This window comes from Myotis yumanensis, unplaced genomic scaffold (genome assembly GCF_028538775.1).
Source record: "Myotis yumanensis isolate MYYU_CA2020_CCGP unplaced genomic scaffold, mMyoYum1.0.hap1 SCAF_1, whole genome shotgun sequence".
Lineage (NCBI taxonomy): Eukaryota > Metazoa > Chordata > Mammalia > Chiroptera > Vespertilionidae > Myotis > Myotis yumanensis.
Window position 1 is genome coordinate 19,090,005 of NW_027223752.1, and position 22,952 is coordinate 19,112,956.

The following is a 22,952-nucleotide window of genomic DNA, read 5'->3' on the forward strand; positions in this document are numbered from 1 at the left end:
AGGGCGATGTCATTGTCCATAATAGGGAAATATTAGATATTGCTAAAAGATTAGAACACTAAGTTGTTATATATTATTATAATTATAAAGTTAATCCCTAAGATAAAAATACAAAACTCCCCCAGTATCAGAGACACGCAAATATTACACAACAAAAATTGCTGCAGGAAAGAAGTAATTATAGATCACCATATGATCAGTTGTGAAGAGCATTTATCTAGTCCAAGAAATGCAAATGTTCACTTTTGATCTAATGAAACGACAGTGGGAGAACAGGAAGATGGGAAGAGAGCCGTCTCCAGTGGAGCGGATGAAAGAGAACTAACTCCTCACCTTCCACCACAGGAAGTCAAGACATAATCCCTAAAACCTGAACATTCAGGAAGTGGCTACACGAGTGTGATATTCAGAGTCATGGAGATAAATATCAAAATAACCAAGCAAAAGAGCATAAAGTGGTTGCTTTGGGGAGGTGAAAAACTGCTGTTTTTCATAAACAAACCTTCTAGAACATTTATATGGTTCTTTCATATATAACTTTAATAAAAAGTACAATTTTTAAAAAGGAATTTGAGCACAACCGAGCAGTCTGAGTTCAACTGCCTGATTCATATTTGGATTTTTTCACTCTAACCTTGTTATGAGGTCCTTTCAAACTAAAAGCTCCTGAGTCTCTCACTGTTTGTTTTTTTAAAAAAATATATTTTTATTGATTTCAGAGAGGAAGGGAGAGGGAGAGAGAGAGATAGAAACATTAATGATGAGAGAGAATCATTGATCAGCTGCCTCCTGTATACCCCACACTGGGGATTGAGCCCACAGCCTGGGCATGTGCCCTGCCCTGGAACCAAACCCATGACTTCTGGTGCATAGGTTGACACTCAACCACTGAGCCATGCTGGCCAGGCTGGTTTATTTTTTTAAAGGATTTGGAGAGAAAGAGAGAAAGAGATATTTGTTTTCCACTTATTCATGCATTCATTGGTTGATTCTTGCATGTGCCCTGACTGGCCATTGAACCGCAACCTTGGCTATCACCACGACACTCTAACGGACTAAACTACCGGCCAGGTGCAGTTCTTCATTCCTCTTTGCCTTTTCATCGAAAGCCACAACGACCCCTGCATTCATGTGACAGTGTTTCATAAGCCTCCTTGCAGCCTTACGCTGCCACGTGTTCTGCGAGGACAGAAGTTTGACAAGCGCCATCCCTCAGGATGGCCTGCAGAGGAAGCGAGAGTGGCAAGCAAACGGTTACCTATGGTGGTGATGACAGTTCCAGCAAAGAAAAAGGCACTTCCGAGGTCCCAGTGGCTGCTGTTGTTGGAGGAGTTTCCTATCGGACTCACTCCTGCGTTGTCAGCGTCAAGGGCATGCTGCAAAGAGAGTGAGAGAGCGTGAGGCTCGGTTAGAAAAGTTAAAGGAAAAGAATTTTCCTGCTCAACAACTTTCAGTGATCTACAGGGGACTGGTTACGTGAATGAGGGTACAGTCACAAAGAGAAACACTACACACCCACTAATTAAAACGAGAAAATGCGTGTGAGTGGGGGGAAGTTAGGGTAAAGTAATGGTGCCATTTGTGTCAAATTTGTAGGCACAGGTTTATGCAACCCAGCCCTGGGTTATGCAAATTGCATACAGATTGCTTTGCAAAGACATAGAAGGGTTGTCTAAAGACTGTCACCCAAAGCGGTCATTCCTGAAAGACAGGCTTTCTGCTGCTTTTGACTCTTCTGTTTGTTAGAAAGTTTCACATTGAGCTTGTTTCAGGAGCACAGGAGGTAAGAGCTTGGGCTACTAGGTCAGACTACCTTCCCTTGCGGAAGCTACTCTAACCTCTCTAAGCCTAACTCTCCTCCTTGGAAAACTGGGGGTGCTAATACCTTCCCCACACACTGGTGGGGAGGATGAAATGAAATGGTCCCATGTAATGGACTTAGCTCAATGCCCTCCACCAAGTCAGGATTTAGCTAACAGCCAATGTCATTTCACTGTTCCCCCAACACACAGACACATACTGCTCCTTTTCAAAACAAACAGCAGTCACTCCTTACTGACCTACTGGATTTGGAGTCCCATACACCTCAAAATTCCCCCCAAATTGGCCACATTGATGATACTACTAAGTCCTCCAGCCCGGGCAGGACACTTCATGAGACAGACCCTCACCCTCCTGGGCCTTTGCCCACCCCCTCCCCGAGCGTGCTCAGACTTCAGGGTCTAATCCGGGTCTGCTTTTTCTGGGAGGTTTGTGCAGAATAAAGTGACAATCTCTCAGCAGCCCTTCTAAGCTGGACCCGGCCAACCCCTTTCAGGCCAGAGGAGAGGGGAGAGCAGGGAGGAAGAGCAAACAGGTGAGCTGGGGCCAGGAAGGGACAGGTGGGAGTTGCAGAGGGAGGTGACAGACATAGAGCAACTTCTAGAACAACTAGAGATCCTGTTCCCGGAATAACCCAGGTGGAGCCTACAAGATGCAATTAAATATATATATTTAATATATTTCTATTTGACAGTATTACAGATGTTTTCCATTTTCTCTCTTTTTGCCCCCCTTCCACCCAACCTCCGCCCCACCCTAGGCCTTCCCCAAGACACAATATTGACATGTGATTATATAGGGTGTCCTAAAAATGTATACACACACTTTGAATAATTATAAAGGCAGTGTTTATTAAAATACATTTCATTTTCAAAATTGAGCTAACAGCTATTAAAGTGGGTATACATTTTGGGGGGACACCCTGTATTTATCCTTAAATAATGCCCTTTAAGCTTTGTTAAAACAGACATGGTTGCCACAAAATCAGATCACAAGTGAAAAAGTGAATCACCCTTATATGTTGCCTTTATGAGCCTGGGATATTTCAAACTCTCTAGACCAGAGATCAGCAACCATTTTTCATAAAGCACTAGATAATAAATATTTTAGGCTTTTGGGGCACGTATGGCTTCTGTTGCATATTTATCCTTTCCTTTTACAAATGCTTAAATATGCAAAGACCATTCTTAGTTCACATGTTGCACAAAAACAGGCTGTGGGCTGGATCTGGCCTGCCCTTGCACAACTGACTGGATAATGGAAAAAAATCCCCTTTTGTTAAATCTTTAGTCGATTCTTTCCTTTCTCTAAGAACATGAAATACTATGCTGGCCACTGTTTCTAATATAAACCCTGGCACCCCAGAATTTAAAATCCAGCTGCATGGGGTGCGTACAGGCTGTCTTTGCCGATGGTTTAAATCGGCCTAATTGACAACAATCATCAGGGGCTCTGCTCTGTTCTGCTGTAGAGAAAAGACAGATGGCGAGTCCTTTCTGCTAGTAAAACATCCATTTTCCCTTCGCTGTGAGTGCCACCAGACCCAGCAACAGGCCCTAACTAGTGTTTATCTCCTCATTATCTATTCAGCGCTGATGGGCCCACCTGGGCACAATACCTCAGGAGCAGCTCTGGGTCTCAGGCACTTAGGTGACCTCACATCACGCCATCAATAACTAATATTTCCAACTTCTATGAAGCTGCAAAGAGAGCTTGGTTTTCACCAAGTCTCCCTGTGCTGAGTATTGCAGACAAACATCATAAGCAGACCCTGTGCTGCATATAAAAATACAGATTTGCAGCAAAGACAAGCGGAGAGGATTATTTGTTTCATCAAAAAAATCCAGATTCCTTTTCAAGTCTCTTTTCCCCCCCTGAATTATGCAATTTATAAATAAATAATGTATTTATCCATTGAAAGGAAAAGAAACTAACATTTGTTGAGTGTTTGCATGGAGCCAGGTACTATAGAAATGTGATTTCATTTTATCCTTTGCACTATTTGTGTGTTATTCAATTTTATCCTTTCTACAACTTGCAAAAAAGTAAAATTATCTCCCACTTCAGTGGTAAGAAAACAGGTTCAGAAAAGTTGAGTAACTTACCCTAGGGGACACAGCCAGGTAGCAGAGAAGTCAGGATTCAAACCCTGACTGGGCCCAAGCCATGGTTTTGCCTTTTCCTTTGCATGTGGTACCCAGAACATACTCCTCTCCCACAGCCATACTGGCCTCCAGGCAGAGGTGAGGGTGAAGGACTGGCATCGTCTAAGAGTTTAGGCAGAAGGGACCTCCCAAGGGATCAATTCTAATGAGATGAATTCTTTGAAGTGGAAGCACCAAACCTTATTTGGCTCTTGGAGCTGGTAACAGCTTAACTGTGTTGCATTAAAAATTAAATTTAAAAATAAAGAAAAAAAATTTGGACAGGTTGATTTTACACCCTGAGAGGGAGGGAGCAGAATAAAGAGAGAATAATCCCTGAAAGGGAGGAAGGAAAAAGAGAGAAAGGAGTGTCAATTGACATGTGGGAGGTTCCAGGTCAGTTCCAGCATTGCCCAGGACTTAAAAAATTTTTATTTTTATTTTTTTATTTTAGAGAGAAATGAAGGGAAAGGAAGAGAGAGACACAGATATGAGAAACATGGATTGGCTGCCCCTTGTACGCATGTTGACTGGGGATTGAACCCCAAACCTGGGTATGTGCCTTGACTGGGAATTGAAGGTGCATGGGATAACGCTCAGCCAACTGAGCCACACCAGCCAGGGCTGCCCAGGATTGTTGTCAGTATCCACCTTTAACTTGCTTTATCTATGATGTAAATCCCACTCTCGCTCCCCCAAGTTTTCAGTAAAGTGGGCTCTACACCCAAATGCCTTTGGGAAGCGGTTTTGTGGAAGTTAAATATAAGCATTGTTATAGGCACAGTGGGAAGAATGAGAAAGATAAGCCCTTCAATGAGTCACTGAGCTCTTGCTAAGGCTTTATACAATCCCTAGTCCCGGGCATGAGGTTTGACTCTATCTAGACCTGATGAGTCAGAAAGACTCCAACAAACCACCAGCATGAAAACGAATCAGCACACGTGGGTTATGTACACATTAGGGAAAATCTAGCACAAACAACTGTTATCACTTGAATTAATAGCATCATTTTTAGTTCAATAAGAATATTTCTGATTGAGTTCATAGTTCCAACTTTAATCATCTTCTAAAAGATTTTCAAAGGCTCTTAATCGTTTGAACTCAAGAAAACATTTTAAAATTAAATGTATTTGCCCTTAATTTGCTTCCCTCCCCTGCCCTGCCTCTCTCCCTGTACTCAGGCTGCAAAAGTGAAGATAAGCCAGCCCATTAGAAATGTCTGAGCACACAGAGAGTGAAATGAGGTAACTGAGCTGTATCCTGTTTGGCTTAAAGATCAACCAAAACTCTCCCTCTCCATTCTCCCTCCACTACTTCTATGCTTTAGGACCACCTGGGAGGTATAACAGAAACTGCAGCCTCTCCCCGGTGAGGCAGGCCTCAGGTTGATGTGAAGGAAGAGTGACAGGGGTAACGATCACGTGGACCCCCCTCTCCCTCCCAACTGTCCCCAGTGCTGTAATCCCATAACTCGAAGCCCGGCTGTGTAAATCACTTTCCGGACGGCGTGAGACACCGTCATGAGTGCTAGCTCGACACTGAGATGAACAATGACCCACAGGGGACCACTAACTGTCTGTGGCTTTTCTCCTATGATCTGTGTACTCGGTGAGATCATCTGTTTCCTTATGTGGCACCAAAAAGAAAGCTGTGCTATCATCACTCAGCTTGTCTGAGACTGGCTAAAGAATGCCACCGATGGGTGCCCTATGGGTGCACACCGATGGCGAGGGTGATCATTTGATGTATGGCTCAGTTGAGGATGCTTGCAGAATACAAGGCAGCTCTGTTCATAATCATGTTGGGACCATAGGGCAGGTGCAATCCAGCATGCATGGCCACTTTCTTCATCGTTCACACCACTGGGATGAAACGAAAAGACCCCTCATCGGGGGCCACAAAGGTGGCTCTGTATGTACAGTATTTATGGAGTAGACAGCTAGCCAGGGGTTGAGGCAGGATGATGGGGTGGCTGTGAAAGTGGCTTCATAAATGTATTAAATGTGAGCATTCTTTCAGCCATTAATGGATAGAAGGAGAGCCACAGACCCTGGGAGACAGACAAAGGCACATGCATTCAACTCAAAAAAGCCTCTAATAATGCAAACCCTCAGCAGCATCCTTCTACCTCCTCACACACGGGGATGGGCCTCGGGTAGGAAGTGAAAGGATGGTATTAATTTGGTTGCTACGGTTGCTTTTTATTTCTCCTGCTTCAGAAGTGCTTCTCATATAAATATTTCAACGAAGCAAAAGTGAATATCCTGGTGTGGGGGGAGGGGCAATTTCACATCCACCAGCATGGTCCAGAGGAGAATATATGATGTACACCCTGCTGTCTCTGCACTTTAAAAGGCCACATCATACTATTTCAAACAGGTTTGGTGGTGATAAACTCCTGTATTTTTTTCTTGTCTGGGAAGTTCTTTTTCTGTCCTTTGATTCTAAATGATAGCTTTTGTTCATAACACCAAACCAGTATTATATAAAATGTTAAAAAGGTTTTCTTTAAGAAGAAGAAAAAAAGAAAAAATATACATTAACAATAAAATGGCAATGAATACTAAAAATAAGTAAACAAGCAGAACAGAAACAGACTCATAGATACAGAGAACATTTTGATGGTTGCCAGATGGGAAGGGGATAAAGAGGATGGGCGAAAAGGGTGAAGGGATTAAGAAGTACAAATTGATTGGTACAGAATAGTCATGGGGTTGTAAAGTACAGCACAGGGAATACAGCCAATAATATTGTAATAATGTATGGTGTCAGATGGGTGGGAGATTTATCGAGATGACCACTTAGTAAGTTATGTAATGTCTAAACACATATAATAATGTATGTCAGTTGTAATTAAAAACAAAAAATGATGAAAAATAATAGTATTTCAAACAGCAGTAGGAGGGTGTCAGAGAGAAAGTCTGGACTCAACCCAGCAAGGCGCTTCTGGGGCTGATTCCAAGAAGTCTTTGCTTCAGTGTGAAGAGATAGAGCATGGGAGCAACTTGTATTGAGCCCCTGCAAGTTACTCAACTTCTCTGAGCCTCAGTTTCCTTATCTATGAAATGAAGGACCTTCCAGCAGGGATTTTTAAAAAAATGTGTATTTGATTTTGGACAGTGTGCCTTGTCATTTCATATATAATAATATTAACAATATTACAAGAATCCTTTCTGAGCCCTTACTAGTACACAGGCTTACTCAGTTAACCCTCATGATGACCTCTCGGGATGGGCATGGCTAGCATCCCCATGAGACACATGAACTTGGACTAGTGTAGTACCTTACCCGTGCTCACACAGCTTGTGGACACTAATAGAATTGTCAACAGGAAGATGGCCATCCTAAATGCTGGGAAGGCAGCTTCTCTCCACCCTCTGTGTTCTTCTTTCTCCCCATCTCAGACCCTCTGGGGAGAGCAGGCTGGCTCCCACCCAGGCTGGGCAGCTCCAGGATCTATGAGAGGTGAAAGGAGAAGGGAAAGGGCATTGATGCCCATGTGCCTTCACCTCACACCAAGGCAGATGACCTATGTGGTAGTCAGGCCGGGGCTGGCTGGAGTGGACTGGGCATCCTATGGCCATACCACCTCAGAGGTTCCCACAAATAAATGCTCAAAAAATCAATCAATCAATCCAGGCCATAAACAAGCAAAGAGAAAGGCAACTTCAGGGCCACAATGAGTATTATGATGGTGTTTATTTTTTCTGCTGTCCTAAGTATCAGTTATGTGTAAATATTAGCCTTTCATCAGGTCCCTGACTTCACAGCCTGGTTATGAGTCTACAGTAGAGCCCAGCTGCAGAGTGGACAGGATGAATAGGGAATCTGTTTGGAGAACATGAGAGGAAGAAAGCCAAGGTTTCTGGACCACACATTCAGAGCCAATGGTCTTAGACAAGCTCACTTTCCTTGTTACCACCAGTTAACTCTTTGGGGTGAAATGTTCTAAAACTCAATTCATCAGCACCTACACTCATGATTAATCTATGTAAACATTATCCAGCTGAATTTGGGGGAGCTCCTTCACCATCCAAATCGTACCTAACAAGGTAAAATTAAGTTTCTTTCTCTTTAACTACGTGGAAGGATGAAAGAAGAGAAATTTTAAGCCACGAGGAAATTATCAAGTCTACTAAGGAAGTGAGGATATATGCTCTGATAGGTCAATAAACTTTTACACTGTCAGCGGTCAGTGTTCATCCCAGTTTGGACTCAACCTCTACAGACTCCATAACAAATTCGCAGAGTGATGCTGAAAAATCAGCCTGGTTCTGAGGAGAGTGTATGATGTATGCCCTGCTGTCTCTGTACTTGAGATTATTCCTATCAAAGATGAGTCTAGCCAATTTCTGGGCTACAAAAGCAGCTACAGGGATTCCGGTTCATTGCAGAATGGGCTGACTCAAAGACCACTATTCCTGCTATTGCTGCTGCATTGGAGAGAGTCTGAACTTTAATCGATTTCTAAAATCATGATAAAAAAAAGATGCTTCTGCTACCTTGTTTTATTGTTGCTGTTTACTGAGACTCTTTCTTGCTCTTGAGTGTTCAATATTAATCTCAAATTAATATTTCATTTCCTCTGCACCCTTAGAGAATGTCAGCGCCTACTGTCACCGTCTCTCTGATGATCAATGTTTGACGTGGGGGCAGACACAGAAGTGAAGACCCAGAAACTCTGAAGAAAGTTCTAGAATTCTCTTCAAAATAATCATAGTTGCCAGCATTTGCAATGTGCCTTCTTATCTTAGTCAGTCCTCACAAAAAATTCCATGATAATAATCCTATTATTATTCCCATTTTCTAGACAACAGAAACAGAAGTCACTTGCCCGCTCCTGCAGTAGCTAGTGAGCGCCAGAGTGGGGACTGGATGAAAGTCCACTCTCTTAGCTCCGCCCTCCCCCCCCCCCCCCCCCCACAGATATCTCTCTGCCCAGCTTGCAAACATTTTTCTAAAGCTCATCTGTTATGTCACCTTCCCCCACCTGAGAAAATGACAGTAAGAAAAGTAGTAATTTGTACTTCTGGTCCTCATTTTTCAAAAAACAAAAGACAAAACCCTCATTTACTCAGTGGAGTTAACCTGTATCAGCAAGCTTTTTATCCCTTCTGCCCATTTTCACCAAGAAGAAAAGAAAAGATATGCTTTCCATATAGACTGATGCAAACCTGAGTGATAACTCATGTACTTTAGTTTTAAAGAGACTGTATTGACCCAGCCTCAACACCTGGCATGAAAAGCCACGCCCCTCTAGAGCACAGCCAACAGGTAATCATTATACTCTGGTCTGGTCACAGGTGAATGGAGGTCCTTTTGGGGGTCCCACAGGTTGAATCAGAGACGCCTGCTCTGTGCACAGCCCCAATTACACTGGGCTCGAACTAACCACTCAAGCCAAGTTGGTTTCCCCAACCAAGAATAGAGCACTGTGGGTAAAAATATGGATTCTGGACCCCGAGTCTAGATCCCACTTTTACTTCTCACTTAAGCGTGGGCAGGTTATTTAGTTTGTCTGTTTCTTGGCTGCTTACCCCTACCTCAAAGGATCAATGTAAAGATTAAATGACTTAAAATACAGAAAGCATGTAGAGCAGAGCCTGGCCACAGTAAACACCATGCAAATGTAGCGAGGGACACTATTGACACTAGACAAAAGTTTTGGGGGACAGGAAGTAGGCATCTTGCACCTTTTGCTATGTTTTCCTGATCACTAGAGCTTAACACAGCACCTGCTTCAGGACAGGCATTCAGTAAATATTAGCTATCTAAATGAATACATTTGATTACAAGGAATGGGAGTAATTGTACGAGCCACACACCATCAAAATCTTGCTAAAAGGGATTCTCGCTTCGCTCTAAAAAAGGAGCAAACACGTGCACATTTATGTATAGATGTAAACACAGTAGCATTCATTTCTGGGATTTGTTTTATTTTTATGGGCTTTTTTTTTTTTGAACACTGAATTCTCATTTGCAAACTCATTTTTCCAGTGACATGCCAATTTCCATTAGCTCTTTAATTTCTGGCTTAAAAGCTTTAGCTCTTCTTCACTACACAGTGATGGAATCAACAACCCCAGGGATAAAAACAATAATAATAATAATGAAGTGGAGGCCTGTAGAGACAGGCAAGAAACCACAGGCCCAATCTTGTCCGCATGGAACAATTTTCTGCATGTCGGCTTTGCTGGAGAAAGGGCAGGCCTCTGACTTCAGGGCAAAGCTGGGAGGAGATGCTTCAACTCATCAGAGCTGTGTCCTTAGGCAGAAAGAACCCACACCTGCACTCACCAGAGGTCACCTGCCGCCTGGGCTATGGCCTAAACTTCCTGCACAAAGGCTGCTGGGAAGAGGGGATGACCCAGAACAGGAAGGAGAAAGCTTATCTGGCAAGGATTTCCACAGGCTGATGAATGGGTGTGTCAGGTGTCACACTTTTCTTAAAATCCTTACCTTTCTAACCATGTAAGCATTGAGGGCTGGAGACACCAAGGGAATCTTCTCCTGCCTAAAAGAGACAGGAAGATGATTCGAAAGGAGTACTCTTGACAACTAGAATGGAAAGAGAAGTCTTATGTTGCACAACAACAAAATCATGTTCTGCTTGGTTTCTTGAAGGTTTGGAAGGTTTCTTGAAGGGTGCCTGGTCTCCCAAACAGATCTAGAAGGCCCCATTCATTTATTCCTCAAACCTACACATCGTCCTTGGGCCAGCCACTGTGCCGGGCGTGGGGGATATACCTATGAAAGACACAGACTCAACCTGAAAGCGCTCATAGTCACAGGAAGGAGACAGATGAGAACAATGATGATTATCCAACAGAGTCTAAAAAGTAGAGGCGAATGTAACCATGTCCTCCCTGGTGGGCACCTCATCCTACACTGAACCCACCCCCATGAAACTCGCTGCCTGTCAATGTGGTGATTACCTGGAGAAATCACCACCATGTGACCACATGCAAAGTCTTTGAACGTTTAAGAATTTACAGCGTGAGGAAGGAGATCACAGATCCCTAGCCACACAGACACAAGCATTCGTCCTGTCCCGTCTGTGATTTTGTCTTTGAGCATTACAAAAGATGAACGTCTACTGCTTTCTCCAAGACTAGTCATGGCAGAGTTTCTAAGACAATTGTACTGGGGACAGGGAAATAAGCGACTGTGGCCTGGGAAAGCATTGGACAAAGAAGTTCTTGGGATGGTGTGACTATCACATCAAGTTCCCTGCAAAGGCGACTTCAAAAACATAATCAGTTTACTTTATTCCACTGCCAAAGAAATGCAAGTACTCCGGGTCTGCTTATCACTGTCTATTCAGTTCTGTTCCCTGGACTTCACCTTGAAGAAGAAAGATGGAACAGGGCGAATGTTTCGTAATTGTTTCCTAAATGCCAACTAAATGCCAGGCACTTTATATGGGTTATCTCATCCACTCCTTCCAGAATTCCGAATGAGAGGGACTACATGGTCCCTTCATAGGTGGAGCCTGACATTCAGTGGGATAAGGGATCAGGCCTACCTGATTCTAGTGTCCCTACTTCTCCCCCCCTGCACACCTCCTTCTTTGAAAATGCAACAGTCCATATTTGGAGTGCAATAGTACCATGTCAGACAGCCCAGGTTTCCCTAATATCCCTCCTTCTCCCTCCAGGCTTTTCCTTGGAGTAAAAGCTTTGGGAAAAGGCCCAGGCGTAGTGTAGTGAACACTTATTAGTCACACAAGTTAATGGTATCACACAATGGTTAGACATATGTGCTCTGGAGTTCTGCCCCCGAGGCTGAAATCCCAGTTTACCCACTTAACTTAGGCAAACTGCTTAATGTCTTAGAACTTGTTTGCTCATCCATAACATGGAATGATAAAGACAGAACCTACCCATCAGCTTGTTGCAAGGGTTAAATGGGCTCAAGGACGGAAGCACTTAGAACAGTCCTGGAGGAAAGTAGACCACCAATGAGTGGTAGCTATTTTTTAATATCACAACAGCTCTGTGGGGTTTCCCTGTTACAGTCATCTAGACTCCTTCACCTGTCTCAGGGGTGAGATTCTAGAGATGGATGGGGCTTGCGTGCCCTCCATGGGCTGACCAGCTGAGGCCCTGCTCTGGTTAAGTAGCTTGCCCCAGGGCACAGACTAGAAAATCCAGGTGCCTCACTGGGATATGTGGAGGCCAGGCTCAGAGGATACAAGGCCCCTGTCCTCAGTCACACCTTGAAATCAATGGCCACCACATTGTTCAGGTGATCTGCTCCTTGGGGGCTGCTTGAGCCTTCTGGGTCCCCCAGGTTCCCTGAAACTGTGTCTCAAACCACGCAGAGAACCATCAGGAGGAACTGAGATCAACAGAGCCAGCCCAGGGTTTACCAGATAGATACGAGGCCGAGCGTCCCCACCAAAGCTCAGCATAAAAATGATTATCTAGGTGGCCAGCGTAAGCCCTCTACATGGAGTAGAAAACTGCTAAGTGGCTTCCCTGGGCTCAAGCCACAAAGACAGCAGCTCGGAGGAAGCAGCCCAACCCAGCACTCAGGGGAGCAATTTCCGTGAAGAGGACTTTATAGAAGCAACGTGAGGAAATTGGCCAATTGGAATATTTAGGATTTGAAGTCCCAAAGGGCATTTCAGGCACTTGCTTCTCTTTCCTCTTAGCAGAACCCCAGGATGCCACACCTCAGGGGCTTTCTGGTTGCCTTTTCTGCCTTCCCTAACAAATACATGGTAGTAATCACAATAGCGAAAAGCAACTGAGCTTTTTTTGTTTAATCCTCAGAGCATCCTAACAAGTGAACACTGTTATTAGGGAAGGGGAACTGAGGCCTAGGGTCACTCCCCAAGTCACAATGCCCATGAGTAGTGCAGAGATCACTGGGAAGGTTAGCTCCAGTCTGGATGCTGACGGCCAGGCTATGCTGCCTATGTGGCCTCTGCTTGGACAGGGACGTGGAGAACAGAGCAGGCATCCAGAACTCTTTGCTGAACAGGGAATGAGTCATTTTCAAGTTTACTTTGTCAGATTATCTTAAGTGTGGCTCTGTCTCTATCTCTTAGCATCTCTCATCTATGATGTTGCAATATCATTCTAACTCAGTGGTTCTCAACCTTCCTAATGCCGTGACCCTTTAATACAGTTCCTCATGTTGTGGTGACCCCCAACCATAAAATTATATTCGTTGCTACTTCATAACTGTAATTTTGCTACTGTTATGAATTGTAATGTAAATATCTGATATGCAGGATGTATTTTCATTGTTATAAATTGAACATAATTAAAGCATAGTGATTAATCACAAAAACAATATGTAATTATATATGTGTTTTCCGATGGTCTTAGGTGACCCCTGTGAAAGGGTTGTTCGACACCTGAAGGGGTCGTGACCCACAGGTTGAGAACTGCTGTTCTAACTGGTCTTTCTTCCTCTGATTTCTCCTTCCTCCAACCGAACTTCCCCATTGCTAAAAGAGTTATCTTTCCAACAGAAAACTTTCATCATGCCACTACCTTGCTTAGTCTTTCAGTGACTCCCCACTTCCCACAGCAGAAAGCCTAAACTCCTCGGCAAGGCTCTCTGAGCACCTCCCAAATCCTATCCCCAACCCAGTCCCAGCCTCCCTACCATCACTTCCCACACCGCTCAGCTCAAGCCACACGGACCACTTACAGACCCTTCATAGGCCCACACATGTCCTTGGGATGCCCTTCACCATGGCCTACTGAATGAACCCCTCCCATATCCCACATTTCTGTTCAATTATTTGGTGGTTAAGAGCCTGGGATACGAGTACAGATACTGCCCCAAATCTTCCACTTACTAACCATGTGACTTTGAGCATGTAACTCCACTTCCTGCTGCCTCAGTTTCTTCATCTATAAATAGGTACAAAAGTCCACCATCACAGGAGATAAACAGGCATAAAATCTTCCCTGTGTGCCTCACTGGGGCTCCAATTTTTTCACATACTTCAAAAAGCTCCACGCCAATTAATTCTAATGATTGGTTTATATGACTCTTCCTCCAGAATTTCTCACCCTGTTGACATGTTAGTCTGGGTAGTTCTTGGTGAGGAGGGACTATGCTGTGCATTGTAGAGTGTTTGACAGCATCACTGGCCTCTGCCTACTAGATGATATAGTACTTCCCCAGCTAGGACAACCAAAAACATCTCCAGACATAATTGTCAGATGCCTCCTGGAGGCAACCCTCACCCCATTAAGAACCACTGCCTAAAACTCTGAGCAACTTGAATAATAATACAAATAGCAGCAGCGATAGCTATCATTTTTTTAGTAGTCACCAGATGTCAAGCACAGTTCAAAGCTCTCTGCATGAATTATAGAATTTAATCCTCTCAATACCAAAAGGGTAGAGAATTTTAGGCACATTTTATTGATAAATTGGATCACAGGGAGGTAAGTAACTTCCTCAAGGTGTGTCTTATTCTCATCCTTTCCATCCCCAATACCTAGCATGTCACTTGATACCATAGAAGCTCAATAACAATTTAAGGAATACATGAATGAATGATCGAAAGAACAAATGAACAAATGAATGAATGAATGAGATGGTCTCCTCCACTACAACAATCCATCTTTCTTCACCTTTCAGGAACAATGACCTGTCAGTCTCTTCCAGAGTCCCATAGTACCCCATAAAGTCGTTCAACTCATTGGAAAATTCCTCCCCAGCAATGACTCTTCTAAGTTACCTAGCAAATTTCCTTGGGTTTATGCTATTCTGGATACTCTGTATTTGTACTAATAGCCTTAATAACATCTTCCAGCTTAGCTTTATAAGGAGATCAATCAATCCAGACAAGAATACTGGTATTATCAGATAAATACCATCAATCTAATTTTTGACCTATCAGTTACTTCTTCCAGAACTTTAAGAGATACAATAATACTATTTTCCAGCTGAGAAAACACCACACTGAAAAACCTCCCAGATACCGTGTTTCTTATGAACACTATGTGCAGTGCTGCTCAGAGGAATAACATGAGAGAATGCTGTCTGGTCTATAAGTGTGGACATTTTTATCCAATGAAGTGAAGCGAAGGGCAAACCATAATGTTTGATTCTTGATTTACAGTTTCAGCATTTAAACCTACTTAGCCTACAAAAACTGGAGAGAAACACAAGTATAAATTCTTCAGTCACAGCAAATGGAGATCTTAAAGTTCCCCATATCCAAAACTGACACTCAAAGGCTGTAGAGGAAAGAAACAGAGAAATGCTTCTGTTGTAGAGCAAGGAACTCCAATGTTTCTTGACTCTGCTAAAATTCTAGAAAGCATTTCACCTAAAACAAATGTTTAAGAAAGAGTGGAACTTAATGATTAAGCAAGACCTACTTAAGGGCTTGTAGACTCACCAGGAGAGGCAAGGTAGAATCAGACAGACCTCACTTTAATCTCAGATCTGCCCCATTGACAACTGAAAAGTTATCCAATCTCTTTTAGCACCAGTTTCCTCATCTATAAAATGGGCATTGTAATACCAATTTAGAGGGTTGTTGGAAAGATTAAATAACATAATGGGTATAAGGGGCCTAACTCATAACAGATACCTAATAAAAGGTAGCTTTTACAATTGTCATAAAAATGATCTTAAAGACACACACACACACACACACACACACACCTCATTTCACAGAGAAACCCCTCAACTCAAAACCTGGGATGAGTCTTAATTGGCAGCACCAGAATTAGAACCTCTACACTCCCCTGTCCTGTCCTTCTTTCTGGCCTCTGAACCCTTTCTTAAAGTATAGAACCAAATAATTAATCCTGAAATAATAAACAAGTGCATGAATAAGTTCAGATATCTCATAGCATCACCAGTTTATAGATCTAGTGTGATATCTCAATCCAAAAGCATTTCTCTATTGGGTACTACCTAGATGCAAAGCAATGAATAGGCTATACATGGATACAAAGATACACATCATCCTTTTCCTCAAGATCTCATTAAGGATGAAAAATTCATGCAGGAATATAGACTCAATTCAGACCAACTAAGTAAAAACGATCTCACCACATATCACAACAACATGGAATTGCACTGTTAGTTGAAACTACTCCATGTTTATTTCCTCCATTCCTATGGCACCCCAGGCCTTAAATCTGGAACATAGTGTCATCACTACATTTGGTAGCATTTTCTCATGAAAGAAAAAAAAAGAGAAGACCATCCAAGAAAAAGTGACCCTAAACATTGCCCCTGAATATTAGCATTTAAAAGTTTTATTTTTTACATAAAAATTGTAGGGTATATGTATAATATAATATTATTCCCAGGTGGAAAATGTGCATTTTTGTTTACTTAAGAGTCAGGTCAGATTATCAAAACTTATTTAAAAGAATACCATTACTATGAAGATGTCAGGTCATAGTGACCTTAGAATTCCCCTCCTATCAAAGCAATTTGAAATGGATAAATAATAAGCCAGCCCAGATGCAAATCCTGCAGAATCTTGGATTGTAGTAGCCATTAGAATTTAAGGCAGACAACCCCAGCGCCAGAAGGAATCATGGAAGCTGTCCTTTAAGTCCCTGTGCCTTCCAAACTTTAGACCCTCCAGAAAGATGAGACTCTGCTTGGCCTCCATAAATGTCACCACCTTCCACCATGACCAACTCTTCATGGTTCAGGAGGGTGTGTAGGAGAGGAAATTAACCTTCAGACTCAGAGGTAGCCATCCTCCCTCACCTCCAAGCTGGGCTCCCAACCATTTTCCTTTCCTCCTCCTAGGACTCAGTTCTCTCTTTGCCGATTTCTCCAGCCCCCTGTTCCATTTCCTCCCATCACACCACCTTAGATGGCTCTGCTCTCCCACAACCCTTCCCAGCCCAGTTCACCACTGCCAAGGTCACCTCCACCCTCTGCTCTCGTTGCCTTGCTTCTCCAGGTGGTAGCCCAAGTTCTCTGCCTCCATTTTTTAAAGGATCTTTTCTCTTAATATCCAGGGTTTGCAAGGGCCTTAGCACACAGTAAGTGTTCACAAACAGCAACCTTGATTACTACTGATATCCTTATTATTTCATTCCCATAAAACCAGCAAAATGGCTGCTCCACATCTGGTGGCCTCATCGATCTTGACAGGTTAAAGCATCCCAACTTGTTCAAAACTCTATTAGAATACCAGAGGCCTGGTGCACAAAATTCATGCACAGGTACGGTCCCTAGACCTGGCCTGAGATCAGGGCCATCTTCCCCGGCTGCCCACAGCCAGCACCGTGCCCCTGCCACCACCCACCCCCAGTTTCTCATTTGCCATAGGATGATAGGAGCCTGATGGCCAGGGGAAGGGACTGAGAGGTTGGCTGTTCCCATCCACTTGCCGGCCCCATCCCTGCCGCAGGTCGCCCGCTGTGTGGGGGGCAACCGGCGGGGAGGGGGCCTTGGCCAGGCGCCGCCCATGTCCCCTGCCACCCACCCCTGGTTCCCCGTTTGCCACCTGGCGATCAGAGCTTGCTGGCTGGGGGAAAGGGACTAAGAGGTGGTCAGGCGCCTCATAGTGACTGGTCCAGTGGTCGTTCTGGCCGTTCTGGCCGTTCTGCCATTAGGGTCAATTTGCATATTACCCTTTTATTATATAGGATATGCACCCTTATGTTCATTGCGGTGTTATTTACAATAGCCAAGATTTGGAAGCAGCCCAAGTGCCCATCAGTAGATGAGTGGATAAAAGGCTGTGATATATTTACACCATAGAATACTACTCAGCCATAAAAAAGAAGAAAATCTTACCCTTTGAGACAGCATGGAGGGACCTGGAAGAGTATTATGCTAAGCAAAATAAGCCAGTCAGAAAAAGACAAATACCACATGATTTCGTGCATATGTGGAATTTAATGAACAAAATAAACTAATAAAAAAAAACAGAAACAGACTCATAGATAGAGAATAGACTGGCAGCTGTAAGAGGGGAGGGGGATTGTGGAGTGAAAAAGGTGAAGGGATTAAGCCAACAAACAAACAAACAAACAAACAAACAAACAAAAAACTCATAGACACAGACAATAGCATGGCGATTACCAGAGGGAAAGGGGCGGGGAGGTAGAAGAGGGTATAGGGGGAATAAATGGTGATGGAAGGAGACTTGACTTGGAGTGGTGAATAAACAACATAATATACAGGTGAATTATTATAGAATTGTATACCTGAAACCTATACAATTTTATTAACTAATGTCACCCCAATAAATTCAATAAAAAATTTTTTATTTTTAAAAAATAAATAAAATAAAATGTCTTCTTTCTTTGGCTCCTAGGGCACCCTCTTACCCCAGTGTCTCACTCGGACTTCAGAACCGGGAAGTTAATCAGCGCACATGGGTGGACTTGAATTTGGAAACCCACAGCCTTTTCGCCTGCTGTTGCTTCTGGTCACCACATCCAAAAGCAGGTGATGCAGGTCACAGCCTGCTCCTACATCCGGGCCATTGCGTATGGCCCCTCTGCCCCCACATTGTCACATGTCTTATTCTCCAGTTTCTTTGAGGTCTCGGCTCAAATGTCACCTCCCCAGAGAGGTCCCCTCTGACCATTAGGAGCATCATAACCAAAGGCAGGTAATCCCAGAACCAGAAAGACAAAATTGGTGCTGTCCTCAGTCCCCACAGGTGGCTCTGTGGTTGATTCCCGCCCTGCTCACCTGGATCAACGTCTCCAGCTCCTGTGGGCTCACACAGATGTGGTCCCGCAGGAATTCTGCCTTTTCCAAGGCGATGGTATTCTTCTGGCTGCTCTCGAAGGGCTGCTCCAGAGCCCGGAAGACGAGACCACCCGTGACAAGGTAGACCACCACCACCACGAAGATGGCAACCACGGTTTTCCACTTCATGACGGTCTGCAGGCCCCCCTGGGAGGCACCTTCCATCCTGGCTACCACCGTGGCTCGGGAGGAGATGGACAGGCGTGGGGCCGGGTAGTGCCCGTTAGAGGCACCCTTGGGCTGGCACACTGGGGGCGCTGCTGCGGGAACGGCCACTGGGAAACAGGGAGAGGAGAGGGAAAGAGAGTTTGTTTATAAGCACAGAACACAAAACTGCTCAGAAATTAAGCACAGATGTCTTCCTCAGGCCAGCTTTCAAGTGTGAGGAGTAAAATGGTTCACCAAGATGCATTTAGGGAATGTGATCAGTCCTAGTTTTTTTTTTAAAGTTATTAATTGCATTTGAAATGCTTCTATTTTTCTACAAGTGTCCAAATTTGAAGCCTGGTCCCCATTATTATTCATCTCCTCTCTCCTTGTTCAAACAATATGTAAGATACACATCAAATCACCATATTGGAAAAACAGACATTGTTCCACGTGGAGAGGAAATAAATGAGAGATGGATACCCAGCTACTCTGTCCAAGTACTGAGGGCAGAGCAGAGAGGAGGTGAATGACCAGCAAGTTTAATAGTCCCTGTTAGCCAGGGCTGATGTCATAAAACAAAGAAAAGAAGGGTGAGCTGTCTACAACGGTCATGAGTCAAAAATGAGACACAGTCAAGAAAGTTTGGTTTCTGAAGACTACTCAAGGCGAAGAAAAAGAAAGGTGGCCATAGAGAAAGAAGGAAGCAATGGACGATGTTTATGCAAATTAACTTGGTTTCCTGAAAAGTATAAGAATACTAAAATGCCTCCTAAACATACCTCTCAACAGAGAATGTGAAGACTCAGATGTAATCACTCCTGACCTACTAATAAAAGTTTTCTTCTATTTTCCTCTAATAAGAAGCCACTGAAAAGGAAATTTCCCCCAGTTTTCTAAACACATGGAATTCTCAAAGGTCCCTCATCTCTGTGAGAGCAATTTCATTACCTTGGAAATAAATGTGTGAAGCTGGGGTCTTTTCTGGAATGGCAGGAAGCTGAGGGTGGTGTTGCACATGCAATGCTATTTCAGAAAACAGCCATTTCCCTTTGGGTTTGTTCTCCCTTTATTGTACTAATGCTTATTATGGTCTCCGTCATGGTGCAGCCCGACATTTGTGTAAATAAGGTATTAGGAGATGACAAACCTCATTACCTAAGTGCAGCAAACGACCTCACTCCTGAGAGCTAAATTGCTCAGTTTCTGCCTTGGGAAACACCAGTGACCCCGACAACACCTGGCCGGAGGGATCAGCTCCTTGGATAATTTAGGTTCGTACATCAGCCTTTCCTCCCAGAGCCTCAAAATTTGCTCTTTTCTTTGGAAACCAACCTGAGCATCCGTATTTATTGTATACTAGAGGCCTGGTGCACAAATTTGTGCACTGGTGGGGTCCCTTGGCCTGGCCTGTCCCCTCTTGCAATCCGGGACCCCTTGGGGGATATTGGAGAGCTGGTTTTGGCCCAATCCCTGCAGGCCAGGCTGAAGGACCCCACCGGTGCACGGATCCATTCACCAGGCCTCTAGTATGCATATAAGATCTTTGATTAATCTCTTCCTGCCTTCCTCCCTCCCCGCTTATCTCTGAGATTCATCAGTCTGTTCTGTGTTTCCATGCCTGTGGTTTCCACTCCTGCATTGAGCGTCTGCCCCCCTGGTGGTCAGTACGAGTCATAGCTACCAGCTTAGGCTTTTATATATAGATTATGTGATCAAATACAGTCATTACATGTTACATTTACTTCTAAGTTACATGAACATAAAACTCTAGAATATCTGAGAGATTCAAGAATTAGAATCCGCACCCTGGGTATTATGTTCCCTGAAGACAGTATGTTCAAGTTTCCATTTGTCCTTGACACTGGGAGGGTGAGCCTTGTCTAGGGCAGCTTTCTTTCAACCTTGCCTGCATTTCCCATCCATTTAACCTCCTTGCTGTCATTTCAATCCCTTGCACCTCTCACTATACCCATGGCCACCGGCCTTGTCCAGGCCACCATCCTGTCTTGCTTGGACAGTCCAGTAGCCTCTTAGGTGACCGCCCTGCTTCCACGTTCACCCACCTGTTGACCCATAAATCTGGGGTTAAATACCACTTCTGGAAGTATCTCTCCCCTGTTCCCTCAGTGGTCTGCAGACTAATGGCCCCCAAAGATGTCCACACATCCTCACCCTAGTTCCTATGCCTACAGTACCTCAGGTGGCACAAGAGTACTATGCTGCAAAGGTGACTACATTGAGGATCTAGAGATAGGGTGGTTTTCCTAGATTATCTGGGTGAGCTCAGTTTAAGTGTCCTTATAAGAGGGAAGTGGGAGTGCCAGGGAATAAAAGAGATGTTAGGACAGAAACAGAGGTCAGAGTGAGTAGGCCTGAGCCAAGGGATGCAGACAGCCTCCAGGCGCTGGAAAAGGCAAGAACAGATTCTCCCCCTGGAGCCTCCGGAAGGATTCAGCCCTGCCCACACCTTAATGTCCTCCCACTGAGACAGATTTTTGAACTTCTAACCTCCCAGACCATAAGTGATAAATCTGTGTTGTTTTCAGCCACCACATTTGTAGCAATTCATTTCAGTAGCAACAGGAACTAATAACCCCCACTACCTTGGTCTCCCTTGGCCCACACCCACTGCCCCCTGGTGTTGGTAGAGCCTGTCTAGCCGTCATTCGACTTAGAGCTCCAGGAAGGCAGGCACCATGTCTACCCCCTCACCTTTGCACCCCAGTGTCCTGCACAGTGCCTGGCAGGCAAAGGGAGGCCAATCAGTGATGGCTGATGAAATGAATGGAGAATGGTGGGAAGGAAGAAATGTTGGCATCCAAACTATACATACAATGTGGATGAGTGGTGTTGAGTGGAAAACAAGTTGGCATTCCAACAAGACTGGACAAAAGGTTCTCCAACAGAGCAGATCACTGTTCACGCCTTCTTGGACATTCCCTAGGCCAGTAGCCCCGTTCCACCCTCATCTGCCTGGGAAGCTCCCATCCTCCTCGGTCTCAGCTCAGAGCTGCCTTCTCTGTGAAGTCGGCCTGGACTCTCCAGGCAGACATGACCTGTCTGTCCCTTCCAAGAGTCTGTAGGCTCCTTGGAGTCAGAAAGCTTGTTTTTCAATCATTAGAACTCCATATCTTGGCACAATGCCTAGCACAGAGCAAATATATCTTTTCTGTTGTTGTTATTGATGATAATTCCTTCAAACTATAAACAAAGCTCCATCAGAATCACCACCATCCTTTGTAACAAGCATTCATTTAGTACTCAATGGGCAAGAGGAGCTGTATGGTGGTGGGACTAAGTCACCGTGGCTCCCAGCGTGGGCGTGGAGGGAGTGGCAATCTCCTTAAGGAACAGACTACAGCCTCAGGTAGCAACTGTCAGGATGGAGCCCCTCTGGATGAGAAATGATGGGCCTGAGCATGGAGGCCAGCTGCTGGGTCCCCTTCACTGACTCCCGCATCACGGATGGTTCCAGGGTTTCTAGGACCCCGAAGCTGGGCAGAAGTGGGCTTGAGAAAGGTTTTTCCAGGCCAGTTCATGGTGCAAGTTTGCTAAGAGACTGTCCCTGGGAACAGAGTTAGAACAGAATCCACCAAACCCGAAGTTTCCATAGCACCAGGAGCAAAAACCAGAGTTCCAGTCCCAAACCTGTGAGCATGAAACCACCCCTTAGTTTCTGTTTCCTTATCTGCAAAATATGAATAATAATGGCCAATTCTTTTTTAACCCCTACAGGGTTTTCAGGAACAGCAAATGAGGTGCCCTGGTTTAATGACTGGAGTACAGTGGAACTTTATTTCTCTAACTTAATTCATTCTGGAAGGCTGATCTAGAAGGGATTTGTTCAAAAACGGAATAATTTTTTTTTCCCATTAGAAATAATGTAAATTGAATTAATCCGTTCCAGACCACCAAATGATTCCCTGTCACAGCACATGTCTAATGTACTGATTAATTTATAAATAAACATTTCTTTTCTTAAATTTGTAGAACTACCCTCTATCACCCTTAAAGGAATTTTTTCATATATCACTGCCTACAAAATGCTATCATCAGCTAACTGCTTTTCTTTTATACAAACAACAGTTTTTCCACTTATTCAATTGCCAGCGATTG

At 44.1% G+C, this 22,952-nt stretch overlaps 1 protein-coding gene across 4 annotated transcripts in view; it reads right to left on the reverse strand.

Moving 5' to 3' along the window:
• The window catches only part of KCNK10 (potassium two pore domain channel subfamily K member 10), a 109,584-nt gene that overhangs the window by 43,409 nt on the left and 43,223 nt on the right, over nucleotides 1-22,952 (reverse strand). For all 4 annotated transcript variants that reach the window (XM_070415399.1, XM_070415407.1, XM_070415416.1 and 1 more), the window contains 2 exons: nucleotides 18,627-18,961; nucleotides 1,259-1,376 (listed from right to left, as the gene is read on the reverse strand). In XM_070415399.1, coding sequence (XP_070271500.1) covers nucleotides 1,259-1,376; nucleotides 18,627-18,961 — 453 coding nt within the window. The remainder of the gene's footprint in view (nucleotides 1-1,258; nucleotides 1,377-18,626; nucleotides 18,962-22,952) is intronic.